Source organism: Vollenhovia emeryi, unplaced genomic scaffold (genome assembly GCF_000949405.1).
Source record: "Vollenhovia emeryi isolate VEMERY1.0 unplaced genomic scaffold, V.emery_V1.0 DF939137.1, whole genome shotgun sequence".
NCBI lineage: Eukaryota > Metazoa > Arthropoda > Insecta > Hymenoptera > Formicidae > Vollenhovia > Vollenhovia emeryi.
The window spans coordinates 895,630-919,532 of NW_011967229.1; the positions used below are offsets into that span (position 1 = coordinate 895,630).

General features: G+C 40.5%; 4 protein-coding genes across 5 annotated transcripts; 2 read left to right on the forward strand and 2 right to left on the reverse strand.

Annotated features, from left to right (window-relative positions):
* The first annotated feature begins 736 nt into the window (after positions 1-736).
* LOC105567450 (phosphatidylserine synthase 1) lies at positions 737-5,237 on the forward strand. Of its 2 annotated transcripts, XM_012022336.1 has the most exons (6): positions 739-1,354; positions 2,212-2,766; positions 2,957-3,226; positions 3,572-3,794; positions 4,059-4,125; positions 4,805-5,237. In XM_012022336.1, the coding sequence occupies exons 1-6, from the start codon at positions 1,104-1,106 to the stop codon at positions 4,858-4,860; spliced, it is 1,422 nt and encodes a 473-aa protein (XP_011877726.1). In that variant the 5' UTR covers positions 739-1,103; the 3' UTR covers positions 4,861-5,237. The 2 variants fall into 2 exon arrangements, with proteins under 2 accessions (XP_011877727.1, XP_011877726.1); XM_012022337.1 differs by lacking the exon at positions 4,059-4,125 and having other exon boundaries at positions 737-1,354.
* On the reverse strand, positions 5,122-12,188 carry LOC105567449 (endothelin-converting enzyme 1-like). Its single transcript, XM_012022335.1, has 16 exons — positions 11,891-12,188; positions 10,618-11,553; positions 10,071-10,440; positions 9,653-9,763; positions 9,433-9,538; positions 9,176-9,371; positions 8,700-8,861; positions 8,542-8,634; positions 8,227-8,412; positions 7,880-8,011; positions 7,598-7,780; positions 7,207-7,313; positions 6,762-6,949; positions 6,344-6,510; positions 6,045-6,194; positions 5,122-5,828 (listed from the first exon to the last, which is right to left on the reverse strand). The coding sequence occupies exons 1-16, from the start codon at positions 12,086-12,088 to the stop codon at positions 5,613-5,615; spliced, it is 3,501 nt and encodes a 1,166-aa protein (XP_011877725.1). The 5' UTR covers positions 12,089-12,188; the 3' UTR covers positions 5,122-5,612.
* Positions 12,189-12,499: 311 nt separating this feature from the next.
* LOC105567451 (zinc finger protein 341-like) lies at positions 12,500-17,203 on the reverse strand. Its single transcript, XM_012022338.1, has 9 exons — positions 16,981-17,203; positions 16,628-16,702; positions 16,274-16,535; positions 15,543-15,894; positions 15,114-15,308; positions 14,239-14,802; positions 13,727-13,996; positions 13,438-13,650; positions 12,500-13,216 (listed from the first exon to the last, which is right to left on the reverse strand). Exons 1-9 carry the CDS (start codon positions 17,009-17,011, stop codon positions 13,025-13,027), a joined length of 2,154 nt encoding a protein of 717 aa, XP_011877728.1. The 5' UTR covers positions 17,012-17,203; the 3' UTR covers positions 12,500-13,024.
* A 297-nt stretch (positions 17,204-17,500) lies between these two features.
* Positions 17,501-22,492, forward strand: LOC105567452 (probable cytosolic oligopeptidase A). The gene is made up of 11 exons (XM_012022339.1): positions 17,501-17,769; positions 18,370-18,533; positions 18,851-19,236; positions 19,459-19,615; positions 19,708-19,944; positions 20,173-20,296; positions 20,545-20,929; positions 21,015-21,127; positions 21,248-21,415; positions 21,557-21,688; positions 21,911-22,492. The coding sequence occupies exons 1-11, from the start codon at positions 17,684-17,686 to the stop codon at positions 22,140-22,142; spliced, it is 2,184 nt and encodes a 727-aa protein (XP_011877729.1). The 5' UTR covers positions 17,501-17,683; the 3' UTR covers positions 22,143-22,492.
* The last annotated feature ends 1,411 nt before the right edge of the window (positions 22,493-23,903 follow it).

Consider the following 23,903-nt stretch of genomic DNA (forward strand, 5'->3'; position numbering starts at 1 on the left):
CGCTACAATGATTCTCGGTTCTGTCTACAATGCGAGTCGCAGAGTCCTAGTCGTAAGAATAATCGACTGCGATTGGTCAATTCTTACTTTGCGACTGCTCAAGCGACCATCGATACAACTGTACGACCATTGTAGACAGAACCGAGAATCATTGTAGCGGAGGCTTAAGCCTCGTCTATATAGAAGTCGTAAAGTCGTAGTCGTAAGAATAGTCGATTATGATTGGTTAATTCTTATGTGTCTGACTGAATTGACCAATTAGTCCCAGTCTACAATAGAGATTTAAGCCCTAAGCCTTAAGAAATTGACTAATCACAGTCGCGCATTCTTCTCATACTTGACCGTGATTGGCCAATTTCTTAAAGCTTAGGGCTTAAATCATCTATTGTAGACTGGGACTAACAGTCGATTATTCTTACGACTGCGACTCTGCAATTCTCAGGGTGCTTTCACATGGAGCGTAAGTTGCGTAGCGTAACCTGCGTATCGCCAATCACAGGACTAGTTCAACGGAATTATTGAAACGGTTCTATCAGCATGATCCTGTGATTGGTGATACGCAGGTTAAGGCCTTCACACATAAAATTCCGTAAGGACGTAAAACGTAAGCGTAAGAAAATCAACAGGTTGGATTTGCTACTGCTTGCGTCATTGCCTTACGTTCTCGACTGTGATTGGTCGATTTTCTTATGCTTACGTTTTACGTCCTTACGGAATTTTATGTGTGAAGGCCTTTACGCTACGCAATTTACGCTCCATGTGAAAGCACCCTCATTGTAGACCCAGCATTAGGCGCATGCGCGACTGAGAAGGACAGAAAGGGCCTACATGCAGCGCTCCTTTTCTATACCGCCTACGCGTTAGCATATGACTCGCGCACTCTCTATTCTTATATCTCTATGGTCTGTAGTCTTGCCGCAGGTGGCGCAGGTGCGTTCGCAACTTGATACGCGCCACGCGCCGCGGGCGGGGGCATCGTAATCGTAGGCCAGCGCCAGCAACACACTGCACAAGCACAGGCGTGCGAGTCTACGGCGCGGGAGCCACGCGTGTTTGCTCACCGATGTTGATCGAACGAGGTTGAGGCAGAGCAACGCGGAAGGATGTCAACAGCATTGCGGGAGGACGACGCCAGGGCGGCCGCCGCCGCCGCCGTCGACGCCAACACCAGCACCAGCATCAGCACCGTCGTCGACCATGCCGAGGGGCACAGGCTTCGCGCCGGGACCGACAGCTTCCCGAGCATCAACGAGAGGCCGGTCGACGACATCTCCCTCGAGTTCTTCTACAAACCGCACACCATCACCCTGCTGCTCATCTCCATCGGCGCCGTCATATACTCGGCGTTTGCCAGGTAGCCGAGGAGGCTCGCGTCGGCCTCTTAACCCCCTCGAGTGCGCGCGATTATGTCTTTCTCGCATAGGATTTCTTCTCTCTTCGACTCCTTGACTCCTCGTTCGCGTTTACGCGCCAGGCGTGAGACCTGCACGTGTCGCGGTTAAAAGACCACGTGTAGAATGAAGGAATTTCATGTCCCAAGTGTATAATTGTTTTACATCAGCCACAAGCAGATCGGTAGCTAATTTCGATAAGGTCGATAATCCTCCGGATGCAACGCAAAATTCCTTGGCGATGATCTCGAATGTTGAACTTTAAATGACGCAATATTTGTACGTTATATTCATTTTTTGCTCGCAATATGTTGTATGGCAAAGAAGAGAAAAGAGCCTCGTTGCAGTTTTCTTCGAGACAATGGAAGGAAACGCGGGTAATTCTATGCAAACGTGTTGCAGAGCGGTTTCTGTCCTTGGCCCATCTATTATAAGCCGTCCATGCTTCCGTTTGACTATTCTACATTATGTAATTTGTTGCGCCATTGATTCCGTTTAATATTGTACGTATTTAATATCTTGTTCAGACAACAGTCCCGATTATCACATATTTAAATTGCGTTCGCGATTCGGCTTGCATTATCAGCTTCGGTTTTTCATTAAGCAGACTTAGAAGAATACATATCAATTGTTGTAGTTTATCACAAATAAACTATAGGCGAACTTTATAACTTGGCTCCGAGTCATTGTTTGTTCCTCAATTGGCGAGGAAACTTATGTAGATGCAATTCGTAGGTCACAGGCCACTTTGTTACGCCATCGGATCTCACGATGTGCCGTACAATTGTCTCGCGTCTCTATAAAAATGCACCTCTTTCAGGAACACCACCAACGTGGAGGACAATATGTGGGCGGGCATGCTGTGCGTCATCTTTTTCTTCCTCATCGTATCTGTCCTGACATTCCCCAACGGCCCGTTCACCAGGCCCCATCCCGTCATATGGCGGATAGTGTTCGGCTGCAGCGTGCTCTATCTGATGGGCCTGCTGTTCCTGCTGTTCCAAAACTACGAGACGGTGAGGAGGATCCTGGTGTGGGTGGATCCAGGCCTCGCCTCCTTCCACATCGACATGGACAAGGAGTACGGCGTCAACTGCTCGGACGTGACGGTGGAGAAGATCTGGAACCACCTGGACGTGTTCGCGCTGGCCCACTTTCTCGGCTGGGCCTTCAAGGCCGTCCTGATTCGCCACCTCGGTATCCTCTGGGCTATCAGCGTCATGTGGGAGGTGACGGAGATTGCCTTTGCTCACTTGCTGCCGAACTTTGTCGAGTGCTGGTGGGACGCGTTGATCCTGGACGTTCTGGTGTGCAATGGATTGGGCATCTGGGTCGGCCTGAAGATCTGCTCCATATTAGAGATGAGAGAGTACAAGTGAGTCAGCTTGAATCTTGAGATTTCCTCGCAGACTCTACCGTTTGTAATAAAGAGTTTATTTTACAGAATTTACTTTTCTTCTCTCATGTAGAAACTTTGTCTCCGTTTCATAGGAGAAGGAATCTCGTTTTCTTTTTCTCAACGAAAAGTATCGAGGCTAAATCCTTCACTTGTTTCCTGAATGTAGGTGGGTCAGTATACGTGACATCGAGAGCACCACTGGGAAGCTGAAGAGAGCAGTGCTGCAGTTTACTCCTGGCAGTTGGACGTCCGTCAGATGGCTGGATCCAACTTGCACGCATATGCGATTGGTTGCTTTGTGCCAACTAGTGATATTCTGGCAAGTCTCCGAGCTGAATACCTTCTTCTTGAAGCACGTCTACGAGTTTCCACCGTCCCATCCGTTCGTCGTGGCCAGATTAGTATTAATCGGCGTAATAGTCGCGCCATCGGTTAGGTGAGTAGAAACACAAATTTGGAATGTCTCATGTAAATAACATCGGATTTCATGTCTTAGAGATTCCATGTACTTTACAAATTTGTGTCAAATATGAATATTGGCATTTCGGAACATTCGAATTGCGATTATTTCAAGATATATATATATATATATATATATAATTTGTAAACTAAATATTATTATACTTAAAAAATGGTATAGTTAACTTATAAATCTAATTTTGTCTTACACATTAATAAATTGATAAACTGACGTAATAAGATACTTAAAAATATGCGGAATACAGCATTTGAGTGTGCGTAGTCGAGACAGTTTGTTATAAACATTTTGTTACAATTACAGGCAGTATTATATGTACGTGACAGACCCGACGTGTAGTCGAGTAGGAACTCAATGTTGGGTCTACGGAGCAATCATGGTAACAGAAGCTTTGCTCTGTATACGCCACGGCGCGGCCCTGTTTGAGCGCACTCAAGCTCTCAACATCCTCCTCTGGCTACTGTGCCAGTCTCTAGTCTCGGTTCTCTGTGTCTACGGCTGCGTCTTGTGGCATCAGTACTTTGAGGTAGGTTTGTACAAACGTGTTCAGATTTTAATTTCTAGACGTCTAGGATTTTTAGGAAGGATATTGCTACAATATTTTCACTCGCAGAGAAAATGAATCGAAGCAAAGGATAATAATTGCAGGACAATAATTTGAAATTGTATAAAAATTTTTTTTCTTTCTGGTGAAAATTTGTGTTACCTAGATTGTTCGTTTCGATAGCCGATTAATTTTTGTAACTAACTCTCGTTGCTCCTTTCAAATGCATGGCGCTGATCGCTACAGACGGGAAAGAAAGTCACTATAAGACGGTCTGTCTCCCATCTGAACAGGTTTCACACGGATATAAGCGGTATGTGTTAATTGATTACCCATCATACGATGTGTAATCGCTTGGTGGTTTGCAATCTACTGAGTTTGCGGCACTTGATTAATCGTTCGCTACCGCTATTGTTCTATCATTGTCACTGTCAGTCATCCCGAAACTTGTCCTTGATTTATTCATGACATAATACCCTAACTCGACTATTGTGTTTTTGCTGATGACTTGAGTAATGAAGAACGGCGATTGATTATCCGGATAAATTATAGAATTTTTTTTTACGATGGCTGTATGTCTTTGTCCTACGATTTGCTGAATTTTAGGATTCTCTAGATTTTTTAATATTAGACTCCTCAGGTTCTTGCGTTTTTTTAAATATAAACTCGGATCTTGAAATACTCTAATTCTTGAATTTCTGGAAACTTCACCTTTTTGAGTTTTCGGATCTCTTTTTTTTTTAATTCTAAAATATGTGTAATAAATTATTTCTTGATTTTTTTAAGACTAAACAATAAACTGGAGAAGTCGATCTTGATTACATCTTACTTTTTAATTACTTTTTATGTTTTATATTTTAGTTCTATTTATCTTTCTTTCATATATGCTTTTCAAATCAAGATTTAAAAAAATCAATCAAATGTCGCAACTCAGTCGACATTGAAGCAGCAGTCTCGACTATGCTATTTTCAAACGTGTCTGCGTATTTCAGGGAATATGGCTCGTCGTACGAAATCCGTGGAAGAATTGGATAAGAAGAAACTGTGAGAGGAAAAGTGAAGAGAACCGCTTGATGGTGAACTGTAGACGTTAACTGTGGACATTGTACTTTCTAGTCGAATAGGACAATCGCGCGTAAGAGTAGAATGGATGGCGACGCGTGCATGCGATTGTTTGTGACGTGGTATGGAGTGTCTCCAAAGCTGTTACTTTTTGTTCCTTAGAAGAAATGAAGAACATTGTTATTACTCAAAGTAATTCGCGGACGCCACCAATTTGCGTTCCGTCAAGTTCGATGTAAACTTCGTGTATGTACGGCCATTTATTGATTCGTATTCATTCAGTGATTACATTGTTCGCTTACTTCCTCGTTCTTTCTTAACGTTAGTTATAATGTTACCTCGCAAACGATGCGCTTGCGGCAACGTGTTCATCGAAACATTGTTTTTAAACCTAAGACACACGTTTTTATTGTATGTAAATGAGAATCTCTTGATATATTGAGGATACAGAAGCAAAACGTATGTTCTAAAACTTCTTTATCTTTTTTTTTAGACTAGAACTAGAAATAGTTTTACGCATCAGTCGCGGATGAAATCGTGAAGTCGACGCTTGGTATTTCTAATTCGATTTCGAAATTGCATATTAAAGATATTGATACGCGAATCTCGCAGGGTGGCTCGAGCCAAGTTTTGTTTCTGTGCCCGTCAATTAGTCCGCTTCGTGAGTAACCATAGTCGACTGGCTCACTTGGCTACGTCCGCGGGTGCCTGCTCAGTCCCATTTCCCGCGAACGGTCCTCACGCCGGGATCAGCATAGTCTCTTTGGTCTCTATGTACGGGAACACGCTGCAAACGTCGTTCGGCGCGATCTGCGAGCCGAGTGGGCAGTTCCATGCTTCGGCGAGGAGCTTGCTGTTCGATGCGGAGACGAACACGCGGATTCGGCTCGGCAGATCCTCGCTCTCGTACAACGAGACGTACGACGATGTGAGTGGCAGCTTCGTGCAATGCGTCTGAAATGGCAGAGATATAAAAATGTGATCATGCGAGGCGACGGTCAAGGATTTCGCGAAAATTAAGAATCAACCGTGATTCCTGCAGATTCTAAGATTTTATCACCAAATGTCATCCGAGATATCAAGGATCGCAGGATTCTGCGGGATGCTCCGAGGACCGAGAGAAGCTAAACAAAACTGCTGTTAATGTAAAACGAACTGTGAGAACAGTACCTGAGCGTAGGCGAGGTAGAATAATTGGTCAATGCGGAGTTGTATCCATGGTAGTCTCTTCGCATCTGACTTCGTGAGAGCCAAAGTATCATAGGCTAGTCTGAGTCCCATAATTTCAGACAACCGCTCGTTCAAGGTCAACCGCGGGATCTAGAATATTTACACGTGTCGATATTTTGCGTCTGCGAACGATTCAATAAATCAAGCAAAACGCAAAAGAAGCACCACGTTTATTATGTTGAACCTTTCACAGAGTTTTTTTCTTAACTGTCCCTCCTCGCTCTTAAGCGTCATCTTACCGTAAAGGACACGGTTTGGCCGATGAAGGGTAACGTCATGGTCATAGATCCTTGATACAGATTCTCCTTTTGACAGTTGATGTAATCGTCGAAATTAGTGTTTGTGAATTCGTTCTCGAACATCAGAGAATCTTGAGTATTCCTAGTTTGGTTCCAATAGTGTATACCTGTTGTAAAGAACGGTAGCAAAAGATTCAAACAAGAGGTATTAGAAAAAAAGTAATCCGTATGATTTATTTTAATTTGGCCCTCAAAAAATTAATATGCAATAATTTTCTATCTCTAAAAATAACATGAATTACGCATAACTGCATGAGTCTACAAGTAAGAAACAAGTTTATAAAATTATTAATAGTTATTAATAATTAAACAGATTTGTAGGTATTTGTATAATTAATACATTATTGCAGTCATTTACCATTCGTGTCAAAATGATGGGCGATTTGATGAGCTATTAAATTCCCAAGCGTTGCCAGCAGAAGATAGTCGAAGGGTAATTCGTCGTTTATTAAGGACCAGTCGATGATACCGTAAGGAATCACGATGAGGTTTAGAGGGTAGATAACTTGGGCCTTCGACTGAAATGGCGTAGCATGATACGTCCAGCTGTAGCATAATTTACAGATAGTATAAATACAGAGAATTCAAAGGATGCGAAGAATTGTCGCAGGATTTGAGAAATTGAAAACAAAACTCTTAGAATTAAAAGATAAAAACTTTGATCTAGATTTATGAGATCCTGTATAAACTAAACAATCTGATGAAATATGCAAATCTGTAGAGTTAAACATCTAAAATTTGATGAATCCAGTTGGATTAACTAATCAATCCAATTGAATCAATATTATTTGTGTTTTATTTACATTTGTTTTGGATCGCCAACTTGTCTTTTCAGTTCGGTATACATGAGAGTTCTGTATCTCTTCAGCAGAATCATCGAATTGTCGAAGTAATTATCGTACAGAGTTATCTGAAATTCAATTATCAATATATGGAGTCTGACTGCAAAACCAAGTAAGATTCATATAGTGACTTTTAATTATGACAATACAGAAGATGAATTCACAATCCAAAATTAAAAAAATTATATACGTCATATTTACATACATATAAATGTGTGAATGGTATAGAAATTTTACATGTTCATATAACATTTGTTTCTTGTTTTAGATTCTAGATTCTAGATTTGTATTTTCCATGTCATCTTTAATAATAACAATTTATTTTAATAAAATAATGATAAGAATATTTTACCTCTGACACATTATATTCGCTATATAATGAATCTCTGTTCTTGAAATAGGAAACAACTGGTAGCACGAGCTTCAGGCTGTTGATCTTTTTTAACAATTCTTCTCGTCCTTGCTCTTTCGCCCATAGCACTTCTTGCATTTTCATCGACAACGTTTGTTTCAACTCGTAGAACATCTTTTCTGTCTAATGAAGAAAATAAAAAGAACAAATAATTTGTAAATTCGAAAAAATCACTACACTATTTATATTTAATATATTTTATTTGTATTTAAATTCACTTACTATTTCATTCATTTGTATTATCTCGTGGTCGGCAAAAGATGATATGTATAAACTGGACGCTTCTAGTTTTAAAAGATACGTAGCTGCATGCAGGCAATGATCCTTCGCATTACCGCGCTTTGGCAAGACCAACTGTGAAAAAGTTCATTTTGTTGTATTAATAAAAATACTTAATGGTAATTTTTATTAACACAAAGTATAAAATTGTTAAGAAACAATTGTATTATTTGTTAAATTGTAATGTGCTTTACATAATTTATTATTTTTATATTTAAGTCAAATTTACATACATATTTTTACTGTATTATATTTGAAGGCAAATGACCTTAAGATATAATATAAATTACCTCGTGATAAAGTCTGTGCGCGTACAATCCCATTATCGCGTTGTTAAAACCCATAGGATCCTCTTTAGAGTATTCTTCTAATCTACGTAAACCTTTAGTCAACGCGGTGTGGAAATAAACTTGAACATTCTCACTACTTATTATAAATAATCTTGTTAACGAGTTAATTAATTGCATCCAATTTATCTGCAAGAGAAAATTGTGAAGAGGCTGCTAATATGATACTCTAAAAGGTTGGAGTTAAATATTCGATTTCATACAATCTGTTGGTTTCTTTACTGAGAAATTACTGGAATGCTCTGCGTTATCACTTACGAAGGTACTGTTGCTCTGCAACTCCTCTAAACTGACACTGCTGTATTCGTTCATCAAGTACGCTTCCTGTCTTTCACTCTTGGACGGAAAGTTCTGCGGGATTAATAGCATTTTATTGATGAAAACAATAGTTATCAAAGGCTTGGTCATTTAATTACCGAAAAATACTCTTGCATTATAACAGAATCAATCACGTGAACGGTTTTTTCTATGTACTCCGATTGTTCACTCCGTTCTAAGAAGCTGTCATTTGCGCCCTTAAAAACGTTAAGTTCTGTTAACGCTTTCCTGATGGAACTCATAAATTCGCTCGTATTATTCTGTGAAAAAGAATAATTATTCACTTCAGTTCTTCTCTATACGCTTTTCCATTAATCCATTCATCACGAGACACGGTAGTGTCTCGCGCCAAGTTTTATTAACTTCGAGATGTACAAAATTAATAAATTTATAATTATCTAATACTGAGAGCACATTAGTTAAGTTAAAAAGATTAAAAACTGAGAAAGAACTTTACAAAAACAGAAGCGAACTTGTTGTTCATTTCATATTTATAAAATTTAAATCCTTTAACTTTCTCTCTCTCTCTCCCTCTCCCTTTAAACCAATTCGTGATAATTTAAGCAATTTGTACCTTGCATCTTTTATAATTATTGTACAAAATTTCGAGATCCACATATTGTCCTTTCATCTCGAACTTTTCCTCGGAGCACGGATCTTCCGCATACTCCGCTTTGAAAGGACTCTCATATGTTGTAGGACCTATCCTCAATGTGAAACTGTTTGGACGATAATCGTTCAACTCCGGCACGACGTCAAATAAAAGAGCGCTGCAAGATAACAAATCCTAATTTATAAATTTCATTTCAATGAACCTTCCTGAAAACTTACCTATGACGTAACATTAGTTGGGCAAATAAATTGGTGAAGTCTATATGATTTTTAGACCACGTGATAGGTATATAGAACTCTCCTACTTTTCTTAATGCATCGTTAGCTGTAACATAATTGATTAACGGCCGATTAATTCTTTACAATTTTACTATTTTTAAATTCACGTAAATTTATTCAAAGTCCTTGACTGTTCACTAAATGCTACACAGTAATTTACCCATTCTTGCTCTTTCACTGAAGTTTGTATTTCTTTCGTATTGCACGCAGCTGTCGTAGTACGTTGCGAAAGTCGAGCGCACGTTCTCACGCTTCTCTTTTAACATCTGATCTAAAATTATTTAAAATAATTACAATAAAATAAAAGACGTAAAAATATTCAATAATTAATCTCTATAGCTAGCCAACTTTTTCTCCTGAAAAAAGATTTATGTTTTCCTGATTTGATTTGCATATATTTAATAATAAGTTTACTTAAAATTATTTAGAACATGTACCGCAGAATGAGATAAAAATATTAATGAGATATAAAAATTATTAATATTTAATCTTAGTAAGTAAGCAATAGTGTGATTTTAATATATTTATTAATGAAGTTATTCTAGCTAACAATTATGCGTTATCAGTAATAAATTTACCGGCGATTCGTTGGTAATTTCTAGATCTCCGAACTAGATCTTCGTCTGTCAACAGTGGATTTGCCTCGAAACCGCCGCAAGCGTACTCGTAGAAATCGTCGCAAGGATCTGCCGAATGATTCATGTAGGACAACATCCTGCTGGCGATCTGCTTGCAGTGTCCTGTGTCGCAAACGCTCGTATTCTCGTCAGCAAATGCGATCCCTGCCATAGTAGTAAGATACGTCTCATTGTAACTTATTGGAACGGCTGTGTTGGCTGTGTGGTTGTAAAAAACAAAAGTAGCAGTTGTGTTCGTATAACTGGATGTGGAAGATGCGCTGTATTTCTCAGTGACATAACTCTTTTCGCTCAGTGCATTTTCAGCTTCCTACAGAGTTAAATAATAATACAAATGTTAACGTAACTTCTGCATATTTGAAAATATCTATATAAAGCTCATATATTAAATATTAATTCCACAGATTAAAAAATATCTATAATACAAAAAACATTAATACGTTAAATATTAAAGGCAATTAATTTGAATGCATTAAATTTTTCTTACGCCTTTCTTAGTTGTTGAAAACTTTTCATCAATGAGTGGAGTATAATTTACAGTGGAAGGAGTGCTCTCTCTCGTTACGATCTCATTAATTAACGTCGTATTATACCCCATGACTGCAGGTTCCTTATAATTTAAATGCTTTGTTGTAGAATTTTCAGCATCTCTATCTTCTTCAGGATCCAGCGACGTTGAAATAATAATATTATTCGTTGTTACCGCGAATTGCGAATCCTCGGAATAATTTTTATCGGAGGAATTAGCTGTGTTTTCTTCAGTTATCGGCGTTGTTGAAAATGCATCATCAACACTGATCCTTAATCTCTCATACTTTTTAGTGGAATTCTCGGAAGCGCTCTCTTCGAGATCGTTTGACGAGGTTGAAGTTATAACATTATTAGTCACAATGTCAACTTCTGATTTATCCGAGCTGTAATATTCATCAGTAGAATCGTTTACAGATTCCTTAGTGGATTCCGAAGTCATAACGTCAACAATCGTAACGTATTTCCAGGTTGCGGTGCTGACGATCGGTCCATTCGATGTCGAAGCTGCAACATTATCGATAACATCATCAGTTACAACGTCATGCGGTAATGTAGACAAGTCGATGCTTTCTTCCGTGGTTTCTATATTTTTTAGGATTTCCTTCGTGGTATAAGTCTCAATATCTTCTTGAGTTATAGGGGCAGGCGATGTTACTTTATCAGCACTCGTCTTTTCGAAGTAACGCTCGAAATGACGAGATCCTTTAACATTCTTCCTCGAATAGTCTTCAGTAATGACATTGGTATCTTGTGTAGATGTAATTATTGGAGTTATCCTTTTGAAGGGTTTCAGAGTTCTTGATAGAACTGTCCTTATTGCCGTTGGAGTTCTTTGAGTTGTTGACGGAACAGTCGTGATTGTTGTTTCCTTGGTGTGTTCTTGATGATGATGCTGTTTAAAATAGCCAATAAAATTATTTAAAGATGAATTAATTAAGAAACAAGACAGTTATAACAGAACAGACGTTGCAGCAAATCTTATTAAATATTTTTTTGAAGGAATACACATATATTATTATTTTACGTTTTTTCTTTAACGTTACGTTCCGCTCAAAATGTTTGCCAAGACAATCGACTCAATAATTGAGAAGAGAGTTATATTTAAAATTTGCAACAGATACGAAGCAAGTTTATAACAGCTTTTGTGAAATTTCTTTAAATCTGTTAAATAAATCGTCTCTCATATCTTCTACGAGCTTTTTGTAAAAGGTTTTTGTAAAATGGCACACCTGCGATTCGTGTTCCATATGTTGATCCTTGTAGTCTCTCTGATTCTTCGTCTTCCAGGGTATACAGGCGAAAATGAGGATGAGGCACATGAAGAAGAAGATAAGCAAGGCGATGAGACAGCTTCTGTACGACTGATCTCGTTGAGCGGCCTTGCCCTGCTCCCGATTGTTAATCTGGTACGTTTTGCGGAACGGCATGGTTTCTTCAACACAGTTAACTAGCAACTATATACGTCAATTTGAACGCAGCTAAGAAAGTCTTGACTCTACCATGTGAACCATATGCGACGTACTTTTGCGCCTAATCTTCCAAGACACTGATTGCGGATTGCGGTTTTCGCTGACCGCTTCCTCTCAAATATCACAAGAATTATCGCAAGATAATAGCTCACACAACAGTGTTTGGATTGACTCTGAGGGGTAAATTCAACTTTCCTTTCATGCAATATAAAACATTCTACTTGAGGTGCAACGTACATATTAATTTAAGAAGTTGATAAATTAATTTGGTGAGATAAGTAGAGCATTAAAGTAGAAGGAGTGACGATTAAGCAGGATTCAAGTCTGAGGGAAAGAATCTTCGGGAATAATTAGAATACAAACTTTGGCTATTTCATAAAATTGATGTTCTTTCTTAAAAGTTACTTTACATCTTTCGCGTTTGTGACTTCTGATCTAGACTTATTATTTTATAACAAATAAATTAAAAAGATGTCGCGCTGTAAAAAGTTTCGTTACAGCTCTGATATCGTGCGTACGCCTTGTAATTGTTAAAAAATGTAACGAACGAAAGTGTTCGAAAGGATACTTGGAGTATCAGTTATAACTACAACTGTGCCTATACGAGTTTTCTCATAGAAGAATCGAAATCAGCGACATCGAACGTCTTCGATGTGCGCGCAAATGTATATATAAGTTACTTATGTCGATAGAGCATTTATAATACAATTATCACAGATATGTAAACTACAAAATACCGTACGCGAATATAAAATGCAACTTGCTCCTTCGCCGATGATCCCATTGCACGTGCTACGACGATTTCGTCTACGTCCTAATTGATGTACAATTTAAATACGAATCAAAAAAATATATATATGCGTGTATGTATAGGTATGTATATATTGCAAAACTCTATTCGCTCGCGTGGGGCGAGTAGAGTTCCATGTTGCGCTTGAAATCCTTCTCGAAGTCCATAACCGGCGAGTCGGGTCGCTCGTTTAATTCACCGCCGGCCAATTCGACTTTCAGGACGGGAGGAACGTTCCCCGTTTTCTTGCTAGATTCTTCGTCGAAATCGCCAGACTTGAATGTTTCGGAAGCGACCTGCAATGAGATTAAAGAATTTAGTACGAGTAACAGACACAGAGAAAAAGACAGAAGTTTTAAGATTGAAAGCAGAAAAGTTACAAGCAGAATTATTAATAGTCCTTAAATAAACGATTTGAAACAAACAGGAAGGAATACGATCAAAAAATGAATGTAGAAACAAAGAGGTTTGCAACACACTGAGAAAGATACGGAAAGCGATGTAAGATATAAATTACTTTTCTTTCTATCTCATCAGTCTTAAGCTTTTCCAATTTCTCTTTGTCGGCAAGTGGGATTACAGTCTTTGATAACGTTTGTCTCTTTGGGGTGGGCTTTCGCGGTTTGAATGATCCAGATGCTTTTTTCGGTAATTGCGAGCTCGTATGCTTCTTGGTCTCATTTGATTGCTCGCAATTGTGAGTAACCAGCTGCTCCTTGGTCTTAAAGGCCTGCATAATAATTAACAGTCAATTGTTGAAGAATCACGCGACCAGTGGTTCCGTGTAATTCGAGAATGAGACTCACGTGGGAACAGATGTCGCATTTAAGGCTGTGCTTGTTCATCTCGTGATGCTTGAGAGCTTGCGCCCGATGGAAGTTGCGATTGCAGTGGCTGCAACTAAACCGCTTGACGTTGCTGTGCGTCAGCAGGTGTCGCTTGAGCTTGTCGGGTCGCGAAAACTCACTCATGCAGCCCAGGTAGTTGCGAAACGGGCACTTGAGCCTCTTTGTTAGATCGTGAATCAGCATGTGCCGGCCCAGCCGATCTTTCCGCTTGAATCTGGCCGGGCAGTGCTGTAATTTCAAATGTAAGCATCAATGTTTCAATAAGCAATATGTAATTTATTGTAATTGATGTGCTGTTAAAAAGCAACATTCATATCTATAGATTATAATTTGCAATATTAATATATTCGCTTGCAAAAATTATTAGCACTTAAAATATAGTTTACTTTCACAAGATCCAAAATATACGCTGAATATTGCTAATGTAAATATGTTCACTTTATACATTCGTTGGAATTATTTTTCCTTACCGGACACGTGAAAGGCGTCTCCTCGCTGTGTATCAGCTTGTGATTGGCCAGGTATTGCTCGGTCTTAAAAGCTTTGCCACAATCCTCGCAGGCGAATCTTGCCGATGCCGAATGAGTTTTGAGATGACGGCGGAGAAACCTTTCAATGAGGAAGCTCTTGCCGCAGTGCAGGCATGCGTAATTGTGCGTGGTGGTTTCCTTGTGGTGCTGCAACGCCTCGAGATTCGAGAACGACGATTTGCAGGTCGAGCAGCAATAATACTTCTCCGTGGTCTTCTGCTTCTGGACGGAGTGGACGTACTGATGGCGACCAAGATCCGACAGGGTGCTGAACACTTCGCCGCACACGTGGCACCGGTATTCCGAGCACTTGTGGCTGCGCGTGTGTTCCAGGAACTCCTCCAGATCCGAGAACATCATGCTGCAGCTGCTCTGCACGCATTTGTACACTTTCAGTGCCAGATGCGAGACGATCAGGTGGCCTTTCAGAGCTTTGTACGAGTCAAACGTCTCCTTGCAGAATTGGCAATGGTATGTGCGGTCGATACTTCCGTCCGGGGGTGCCTAAAAGCCGTTTCAGAAGAAAATGATTAAACCAGTCTACAAAGAATGAGGTAAAAAGAAGGAATATTAGAGAGATATCAAGCACAAAAATTAAGTGTAAAAACTGTAAAATTAAATTTCGACTGTTTTTTTAATGCTCCTTTAAAGATACAAACTGTTTTAATGCGATGTAACAATTCTTTTAGAAAAGTTTCTACTCTTGCAGAAATGCATTTTTATAAAAGCAACACGTAACACATTTTTTCCTTGTAAATATTTGAAAGAGAAGAGCAGATCTTATCTAGAAATTGTTTTAATTAAAAATTCCACACCTCCGGTGGTAACGAGTGAATGGCGGTGCCGGGCCATACTTTGTGCGAGGACATGTGTTTCTTCACGTTCGACTTCTGCGCGAATGCACGACCACACACCACGCATTGATAAGGCTTTTCTCCGGTGTGAGAACGTTCGTGCTGCTGCCAGTAGAACTTCTTCGCAAACTGTTTGTTGCAATAACCGCACTTGTACTGCAACCACGCAAACAGATATGCATATCTCAGGCTAAAAAGTTTGTATTGTAATAATCTCGTAATTTATTAACTTATGAAAAATGGTATTATATTTGTTGCAATAAAGTTAATTAAATTTCACAGTTAAACAACTTGAAAGTATTGATAACAATTTAGTATCATAGAATCGAATTTTATAGCTTTTATTTTTCCTTTTACTTGGAAACCAGCGGGCCGCCAACGTGACGATACCTTTAAGTTCTGCGTTCGACTAATGTCATTTTCCAATTCACCGAGTGAATTATCCTGGATGGATATCTCGTTGTTCTCGAGAGAGGATTCGTTGTCCTCTAAAGGCGGCTCGTTATCCGCCAGGGATGGCTCGTTGTCCGTCAACGAGGCGCTAGGATGCTCGGACTGGCTTGAGGCGTCCTCCTGCGAGCTGATGTCGTTTCGCAGATGTATCGTCGGCACCTCGCTCGAGTCTTCCGTCGTCGCCTCGATGGCAGTATTACCAAACGTGTCCAGGTTCTCGGTACTCAAGATGATTGGCACGCTGAACGTAGAGTCCGTCATGAAATAATTAGCAGCCTCCTGGTCCACGCTGCAACAATTGAATCGGATTCAAGACAGATTCTACACACTAAAGAACAAGTTTCACAAAGGCGAGAGACGATCTGTGCGTTTAAAACGACACCAACATGATTAATACAAATTCATTCACCTGGACGAATTATGATTGTAATTGAGGAATTTGGTGGGAGGACGACTTAAGTTATTCCTTCATGTGCTACAAAAGCTAAGCTAAAAGCTAATCGTATTCTATAAATTAATATCTAAAATGTGTACTCGGAATCTTTAGTTTAGTCAATAAATAGAGAATCTTCCAATTTCAAACCTGTAAATGTAAATTTTTATTCGACAACTTCAGTCGACTAAAGTTGTTCTTCCACCAAGCTCCCCAATTATCACTAGGAAAATACCTAAACAGCATGTCTGCTTCCTCGAGAATAATGGGTTCGCCAAGCTGAAAAGTCTCCTGCGAGTTGTACTGCGACTCGTCCTGAGCGACATCCTCCACGTGCATCGCCTGACTCTCGTCATTCGTCAGGAACTGAGTCAGGTCCACCGCCTGCTGCTGCGCCTTCTGGTGCGTCCGCTTGTGCAGCACGAACATCTGCAGCGACGTGAACTGGCTCTTGCACTTGCCGCACTGGAATATATCCTCCTCATCCTGGTCGATCGCTGGAACGTGAAGAAACGTCGGTGTTACATAATGAACAACATGTGCAAAGTGCACGGAGTAGCGTCTATTCCTGGCGCATAGAAATGTATACCTGACTGCTCGACCTCGGCTATCAAGGTTTGCGACTCCAGCAAGGATTGCACGGAGGAGCCATCCAGCGAGACATCTGCAAGAACGTTAAATGATCAAGACGAGGACGCGATTAGCCGCGGACGAGCGTCCCGAGGCCGGTTGCGTGCAGGGCGAACCGAGTCGACGACCGAGTCAGTGACCTCTATTTTCCACGCTCCTCGGACTCTCGTGTGAAAGTCCGCGCACTCCAGGGCGCGCAAGGGAGGCGACGAGCGCTCCGGGGCGCCGTCTCCTCGGCCCCGGGGCGGGTTGTTGACGTTACCGGGCTCGGCGAGAACCCCGCCTAGCTCGCAGGCGAACGCGCGCACTCACCCGTCAGTGCATCGAGGATAGACTGCGCCATGTTTCGCGATCAGCACGTCGTCATCCTCGGGTGGGCCTCGACCGACTCCTAACTCGCGCGGGTCGGCGGCATCCGCCGGGATGGCGACATGACGAGCACCGCTCTCGCGTCCCCGTCGCTGCCGAGACGGCGCCAGCGCACTGATCGATACCTAACCTCAAAGCGCGACATCGCAGGAGCGACGCCGCGCGGCCGCTCGCCCGCCCGCCCGCCGGCTCGCTGTTGCTTCCCGCTTCGGCGGCGCGTACTCGAGCAGCAGCAACGATTGACGATTACATCCAGACGCGACTCTTCCGCCCCGCGGGAACAAACGTTCCCTCGCGAGCGAAGCTAAAGGTGTGGACGTAAAAGCGCCAGTTCGTACGCCCGCCGGGGGATTTTTTTCGGCTCGCGGGCGTCGATCTGGAGGGAAATACGAGTTACATAATTGACACACGTATAAATATCCGATATTACAGATCGAAATGCGCGCAGCCCTTACGACATTAGTCGCGTTGTTGCACGGAGAGTACAATCTCGCGCGCGGTCGTGTTCGACAATCGAGAGATCGACCCGGCCTCGATGTATCGACGCGGTCGCAGCGGCTTTTAGGTTGGATCGGCCCGTCTTCAACTACGCTCGCGATGAGTTTCTGACGTTGTCCGAAGGGAAAAGATTGTCCTCGCGCGTAGAATGGCGGTGTCTTTCCTCGGACGGGGGTTCGCGTTGACGCGACGGAATCTCCTCAAAGTCCCGAAGCGGCACGGATACATAGTTCTGTGAGTTCGCCCACGTTGCCACGTAGAGGTTAAGTTCCGCCGTGGCTACGCATTTTCTCCTTCGGCCGTTCTCTGCCGTTTTGTTCCACATTTGTGCGCACATACTTTTCGCATTGTATCGTCCCTTTGCCAATTCCATTAATTTCAACTACACTTCTGTTCGTTGGGTCAAATCGTATCTTTAACTTGACGCATTTTGAATTTGCGCTCCACGTTAATTACTTGATCTCTTAATCATTTAATTTGTTTTGCATATTTGTCGCGTGTTTATGGATTATTTATTTAATATTTGTTACACATTGTCGACTTGTTTGTATATTATATATTTATTACGTTTGTATATTATTTACAAGTTATGTAATTTAGATATATATTTTATAACGTACGTTTAAATACGTCCCTGATATAATTTAAATATGTGCATTAAAGCACACCTTAAACACATTAATTTGCGTAATTAAATATATATATATTTTTGTTTTGTTCCTCTTGTACTTTTTGCTTGTATTTTTGTTAAGCATCTGAATTGAATTCGCTTCCCCTTTTTCTATACGTTATTCACCTCGTATAATTTTACACTTCTTTTCCCTTGGCGTCAAGACTTCCAGAAATCGGCGAAGAATCGTCGGAAAAGAATCCTTTGCTTAAGGATGACAATCTACCAGAATTTAACACGCTCACAATTGAAAAGTGTACGGCGGCTATTGGGAAGCAAACCGTGGATTTTGAGGAGAAGATGAAGAGCTTGGAGAAAATTGTGGAAAGTAAGTTTTAAGTGTCAAGCCGAAGATAAAGTACGGCATATTAAATGTTTAAAGATATTTTATACTGGGAATGTTAATGGAATGTAATTTGAAAAACTAAATTTATTTCTGTCACATTACCATTTAATATTGAATTATATAAACTGTTGTACGTGCAACTGCGAACATATGCATAGCGAGCGAATGAATAATATGAGATCTTGTAATCGTCCACGACAACAAGACTGAATTGAAGTGAATTCAATCCTGAGCCAAAAGAAATATGATCCAAAGTATAATCGCGACCTTTAATTTTCAATTCTTGTAATTATTTACAGCGACAAAGGAAATAGATGTATTCAACGATTGGTTACATCCGATCGAGGATGTGTATCTTCCTCTAGAAACCACTTGGGGCATAGCCAAGACTTTGTACTTTAGCAACCAGAGTCTGATGCCGACAAAATGCTACGTGGGTATTCACGAACGTGCCACGAGAGCCGCGGCGAGCAAATTTGGCAGCGCGCCGCTCTTTAAAGCGTGCAAGGAAGCGCTGGACAATAAGGATATGAAATGGACACATTCGCAGAGGAGGGTACTTACAAAGTACGTGCTGGAGGGAACCTTGAATGGCCTGCAGCTGGAGAGTAAAGAGTTGGAGAAGTACATGGACGACCTGAGGTACATCATGTCGAAAATCAAGGAGTACAAGCCGAAATACGAGGTCTGTCATATAATCTAGAACAGATTTACAACAATTATTACACGAAGAAATCAGAAAAGTCTATAACAGGATAATTGTATTTCTATTTTGTATTAAAGAGAACGCAACATTGCTGTCGGGATTTTATGTCATTGCAGCTTTACTTTCTTGGCAGTAAACGTTTGCGATTTATCTCGAGAAAAGCGCAGCAACAACTGAAATGTGAACTGATCTTTTTTTTAGAGCTCTACAGCCGTATATAGTATGACGATACACAACAAACAAGTCGTGGAGGATTTTCCAGAGGACTGTCTCAAATCCATCGCGATGGATCCCAGGCAACCTTACACAGGTCCTTGGACGATCAATTTAAAGCCGTATATCCTGCAACCATTTATGGGTGCGCGTCTTTCATACACTTGTTCGTAATAGTGAAACAAATGGAATTCTGGAGATCTTGATATTTGAATGAATTGGTATTTTCTCAATTAGAGTATTGCCCCGATCGCGAGTTACGGGCGAAAGTCTGGGATGCCGATGTCACGCGGTGTTCTAATTATCAAGAGAGGTCCGTTCAAGCTAGCGTGACGTTGGAGGAGCTCCGTGCAAAAAGAATCGAGCAGGCGAAGCGCTTGGGGTTCAAGAATTACGCGGAGATGAGCATGGAGACAAAGATGGCCGGCACTCTGGAGAATCTGTACAACACAATGGAAATTCTTCGGAACACTGGTAATTTAATTCATAAGTGTGAAAAATATGGCAAAATTTATTAGAGCACTTATGATAATTTGTTAAAATGATGAACGAACGCTTTTATTCCAGTTAGATCCGTTGGAAAAAATAATGTACTTTTATTAATATATTACTAAATTATGAATGTGCAGCGCGTTATTAATAGACTTCAGATTATTGATAGCGTTAATTGATTGATTAATATCCATCTGATATTTTTTGCAGCATTTTCCGCTCAGAAACAAGAAATCGCGAATTTAACCGAGTTTGCGAAGGAGAGAGATTTCAATGATGTTATAAGGGTATGGGACATTGCGTTCTGGGGTAGAAAACAACGCCACATGCACAAGTAAGTAAAATGCCTGTTAAATGTCCCATATATGTATATTTAATACAATGACAAAATCTTTATTCACATATTGTAAAATGATCTTACGGTCGGCTGCACTTTAAAGAATAGTATAAAATATTCTGTATCTGTAGAATTCGAGTATTATCTGAGATATTTGATATTTGTATTTTCTAAAAATTCATGATACTGAATAAAAAAATCGTAATGCATTCTCAATTATTTTACTTAATTCCATGCTCGTTTAGCTGCGACGAAAACAAATGGAGAGACTACTTTCCGCTACCAACCGTGCTGTCCGGCCTTTTCGAGCACATTGAGACGCTTTTCAACGTGAAAATAGTCGAAAACAAGAAAGCGGATATTTGGCACAAGGACGTACGGTTCTTCGATATATTCGACTTGAACGGATCCGGCGCAGCGCCCATCGCGAACTTCTACCTAGACCCCTACGCCAGAGGTACGGAGAAATTCCGCAAGGAACAGAACTCTGGATGGGTGTCCACAATTAAGAGTAAGAGCAAAATCGGCAATAGCACTCCGTTGATCGCCCTGATCTTCAACTTTCCGCCACCGATGGGCGACAAACCTTCCCTGCTCTCCTTCAGGGACGTGCAGGTTCTCTTTCAAAAGGTAACTGTATTATTTATAAAATTATAACGGACTTGTAATGTGTTAATGAAATAATTAATCTCTTACGATTGCTCGTATATTACAGTTTGGACACGCTTTGCAACATTTGCTAACCACGGTCGAGTACTCTGACATTGCCGGATTGTCGTTTGTGGAATGGGACGCGGTATTCATTTGCGATTTCTTCATGGAGAACTGGTATGAAATAAAATAATTCCTGTATATTTCGCTCACTTAACTGCTTCGTTTGTGTTTTATTATACTCTTGTGTTACCGTTAATATTGTAGTTAATTAATTAGTTAATATATTCGTTGTAGGTTGTACGAAACATCTATGTTGCAAAAAATCTCCGAACACTACGAAACAAAACAGCCATTACCTGAGGAAGCTATCGAGAGCATTAAAAGAATGAGATTGCACTTGGCCGGCTACAAACTTTGCAAAGAACTGTACTTGTCACATTTAGATCTGGAGCTACATTCCAGGTGAGCGTTGATGAAAAAAAATCTTTCGGCTGAATTTCTTCTCAAGTTATTTAAAAGAGATGCTCCATTATAATAGAACAACTCGGTATTTTGAATTCACATTAGTCGCCGTTTAATTTTATTTAATTGGAAAAATTGTAGTGAGATCTTTTGGGTGGCTATGATGAAACGCTTGTGGCCGAAATATTTCGTGTTGCCTCTCGAAAAAAGGGACGTTCATGTTTGCAACTTTGAGGCTATATGGAGTGGCAATTGGGCGGCCGCGTATTTCAGGTATTGCGAGATACACGTACCTATTTTCATATAAATTGAAGAATTTCTGGTAAATTGATCTTAATTTAAGACCGTGCTTATACAATTGTTACCTCAATTTGCAAAGTTCTCCTAATTAATGAATTAACAAAAAGCGGTTGTTTACAATTGCTACTAGTTTAAAATTATTATTAGTAGATCATGTTTGCACGTGATCGAATCTATCGAACTGTAAAATTGCAGCAAAGTTTGGTCCGAGATGATAGCCGCCGATTTGTACACGGCTTTCCAAGAGGTCAAGTCCGACGTGTCGCAGCAGAAGGAGCTGGGCGCGAGGTTCCGCGACACATTTTTGTCCCTGGGCGGCAGTTATCCTGCCGCCGAGGTGTTTAGGAAATTCAGAGGAAGGGACCCGAGTCCGCAGGCGTTACTGGACAATCTCGGATTGACGCGCGCGGCGAAGGAAACGAAGTGATGTGATTACACGATTAGATGCAATACTGCTCTCCACGGGTGCGCAAAAGTAACGACGAAACCTGTATAGTAATAGATAACTTACTTAGGATCCAGGAATTAATTGAATTGTGAAGTGGTCGAATTATGCAATAAATTATTACTTGTAAAATAATGTGCTAGAAAAACGCGAGCTTTTGTTGAAATTAAAATGATATACGATGGTTAATTTGAACAAAACGAAATATGTAGTAGGTATGTTATAAACAATTTCTTTGTCTTCGGTGCCGTACTTTTTTTTATTAAAATGTTTGTAAAATACTTTTTCCCCGCACCCTCCTTTTCCGCATTAAATATATACATACATGTGTATATGCTCGGGTGACAATTTCAAAAAAGTATATTACGAATATATAAATTCGGTTAATTTTATACTGTACTTTTGTATTGTTCGTTTAATTATTGTAACTGTTTTGTCCGATAATTCTGAGCGATTTTTTACTCGTTGATAAAACAATACTGTTTTATCATGTATTGATAACTCGCGTCTCTGTGTCGATTGATTAGTTCACCCGACTGATCAATAGATGATAGTTGCATCGCGAATCCCCTTAATTAATATTCATAACAATTATTCACTTAATTTATCGTGACCTGTGGACAGGCCGCTAATAAATACACTAAGGCGCGACAATAAATTTGCCCGTTACGGAAAATAAGCGTTAAAGAACTGAAGAAAAGCATGATTCAAGTCGGGCAGAATTATCGGAAAAAGGAAATTAACGTAACGAATAAATGCGAGATATGTGACATCCGATAAACAAGATATATATAAACTTCCTGGAAAGCTGTCTACTTCTTTTCGAACGGAAGGTTGCAGCTGCCATGAATAATGCAGACCTGCTCCACGTCAATAATTCCTGGAAACAGTTTCACGATCTGTTAATAATTAGTAATTATCTGACTATCGTAATAACTATTTCACAGACTGTCCTCGCGGAAAGACTCGGGGGCGATCATAATTCTGATTGACCCAAGCGACGACTATCTGTGACATTTTCTCGTCACGAGTTCCCACAATTTATTTATGCAAGCTATATGTAAATTTAAAGCGAAATAGGGTACAAAATTAAATGAGGCAACCACTTGAATTGGTCATGAATTCAAATGTCTTTGATATGGCACAGTTCAATGTGAACTTGGTCAGAAACACTAATAATATATAATAACAGGATAACAAAGACGAATTCCGTTGATCACAATTCTAGTTGGTCAAGGTAGGCGCAATACTTAAGCCAACGGCGCACGATACTATTTTTCCCCATTGGATTCCTTAAGGCCTGTGTCCGCGATGCTAGGACTTAGTCCAAGTTCTAGCATCGTGGATACAGGCCTTTACGCTCGTGAGCAATCCAGTAGGAAAACTAGTATCGTGTGCCGTTGGCTTTAATAATGCAAGTTACAATATATTCCCTAAAATCACTGGCAGTCCTTCGCCTTCTCTCACACTTGACACTAATTGCAAGTCTCGGTTTTTTCCTTCTCCCTACAACGGCTCGCAACGAGACTCTCTCTCTTCTCCTGTTTTTCCCGCAAGTCATTACCTCGCATTACATTGTATTTGTATCTCACGCATGACCCCACGCAAGTGCCAACTGTCTAAAGGCCTGTGTCCACGATGTTAGAACTTGGTCCAAGTTCTAGTTTCGAGAAATGTGTAGCCAATCAACTTGTAGCTTTTATGGAATGGCTGCGAGTTGATTAGCTACACATTTCTCGGAAC

What these genes read in the sequence shown, in the direction of transcription:
- LOC105567451 (XM_012022338.1), bottom strand. Translation starts at nt 17,011, where the DNA reads ATGGCGCAGTCTATCCTCGATGCACTGACGG. An exon ending in TATCCTCGATGCACTGACGG is followed by an intron (nt 16,703 to 16,980) that starts GTGAGTGCGCGC and finishes ACGTTCTTGCAG; the next exon opens with ATGTCTCGCTGGATGGCTCC. An exon ending in AGACGCCTTTCACGTGTCCG is followed by an intron (nt 13,997 to 14,238) that starts GTAAGGAAAAAT and finishes TTGAAATTACAG; the next exon opens with CACTGCCCGGCCAGATTCAA.
- LOC105567452 (XM_012022339.1), top strand. Translation starts at nt 17,684, where the DNA reads ATGGCGGTGTCTTTCCTCGGACGGGGGTTCGCGTTGACGCGACGGAAT. An exon ending in AGTACAAGCCGAAATACGAG is followed by an intron (nt 19,237 to 19,458) that starts GTCTGTCATATA and finishes TCTTTTTTTTAG; the next exon opens with AGCTCTACAGCCGTATATAG. An exon ending in AAACAACGCCACATGCACAA is followed by an intron (nt 20,297 to 20,544) that starts GTAAGTAAAATG and finishes ATGCTCGTTTAG; the next exon opens with CTGCGACGAAAACAAATGGA.
- LOC105567449 (XM_012022335.1), bottom strand. Translation starts at nt 12,088, where the DNA reads ATGCCGTTCCGCAAAACGTACCAGATTAACAATCGGGAGCAGGGCAAG. An exon ending in AAATTACCAACGAATCGCCG is followed by an intron (nt 9,764 to 10,070) that starts GTAAATTTATTA and finishes AAATAATTTTAG; the next exon opens with ATCAGATGTTAAAAGAGAAG. An exon ending in CGCACAGACTTTATCACGAG is followed by an intron (nt 8,012 to 8,226) that starts GTAATTTATATT and finishes ACTTTTTCACAG; the next exon opens with TTGGTCTTGCCAAAGCGCGG.
- LOC105567450 (XM_012022336.1), top strand. Translation starts at nt 1,104, where the DNA reads ATGTCAACAGCATTGCGGGAGGACGACGCCAGGGCGGCCGCCGCCGCC. An exon ending in ATATACTCGGCGTTTGCCAG is followed by an intron (nt 1,355 to 2,211) that starts GTAGCCGAGGAG and finishes CACCTCTTTCAG; the next exon opens with GAACACCACCAACGTGGAGG. An exon ending in TTAGAGATGAGAGAGTACAA is followed by an intron (nt 2,767 to 2,956) that starts GTGAGTCAGCTT and finishes TCCTGAATGTAG; the next exon opens with GTGGGTCAGTATACGTGACA.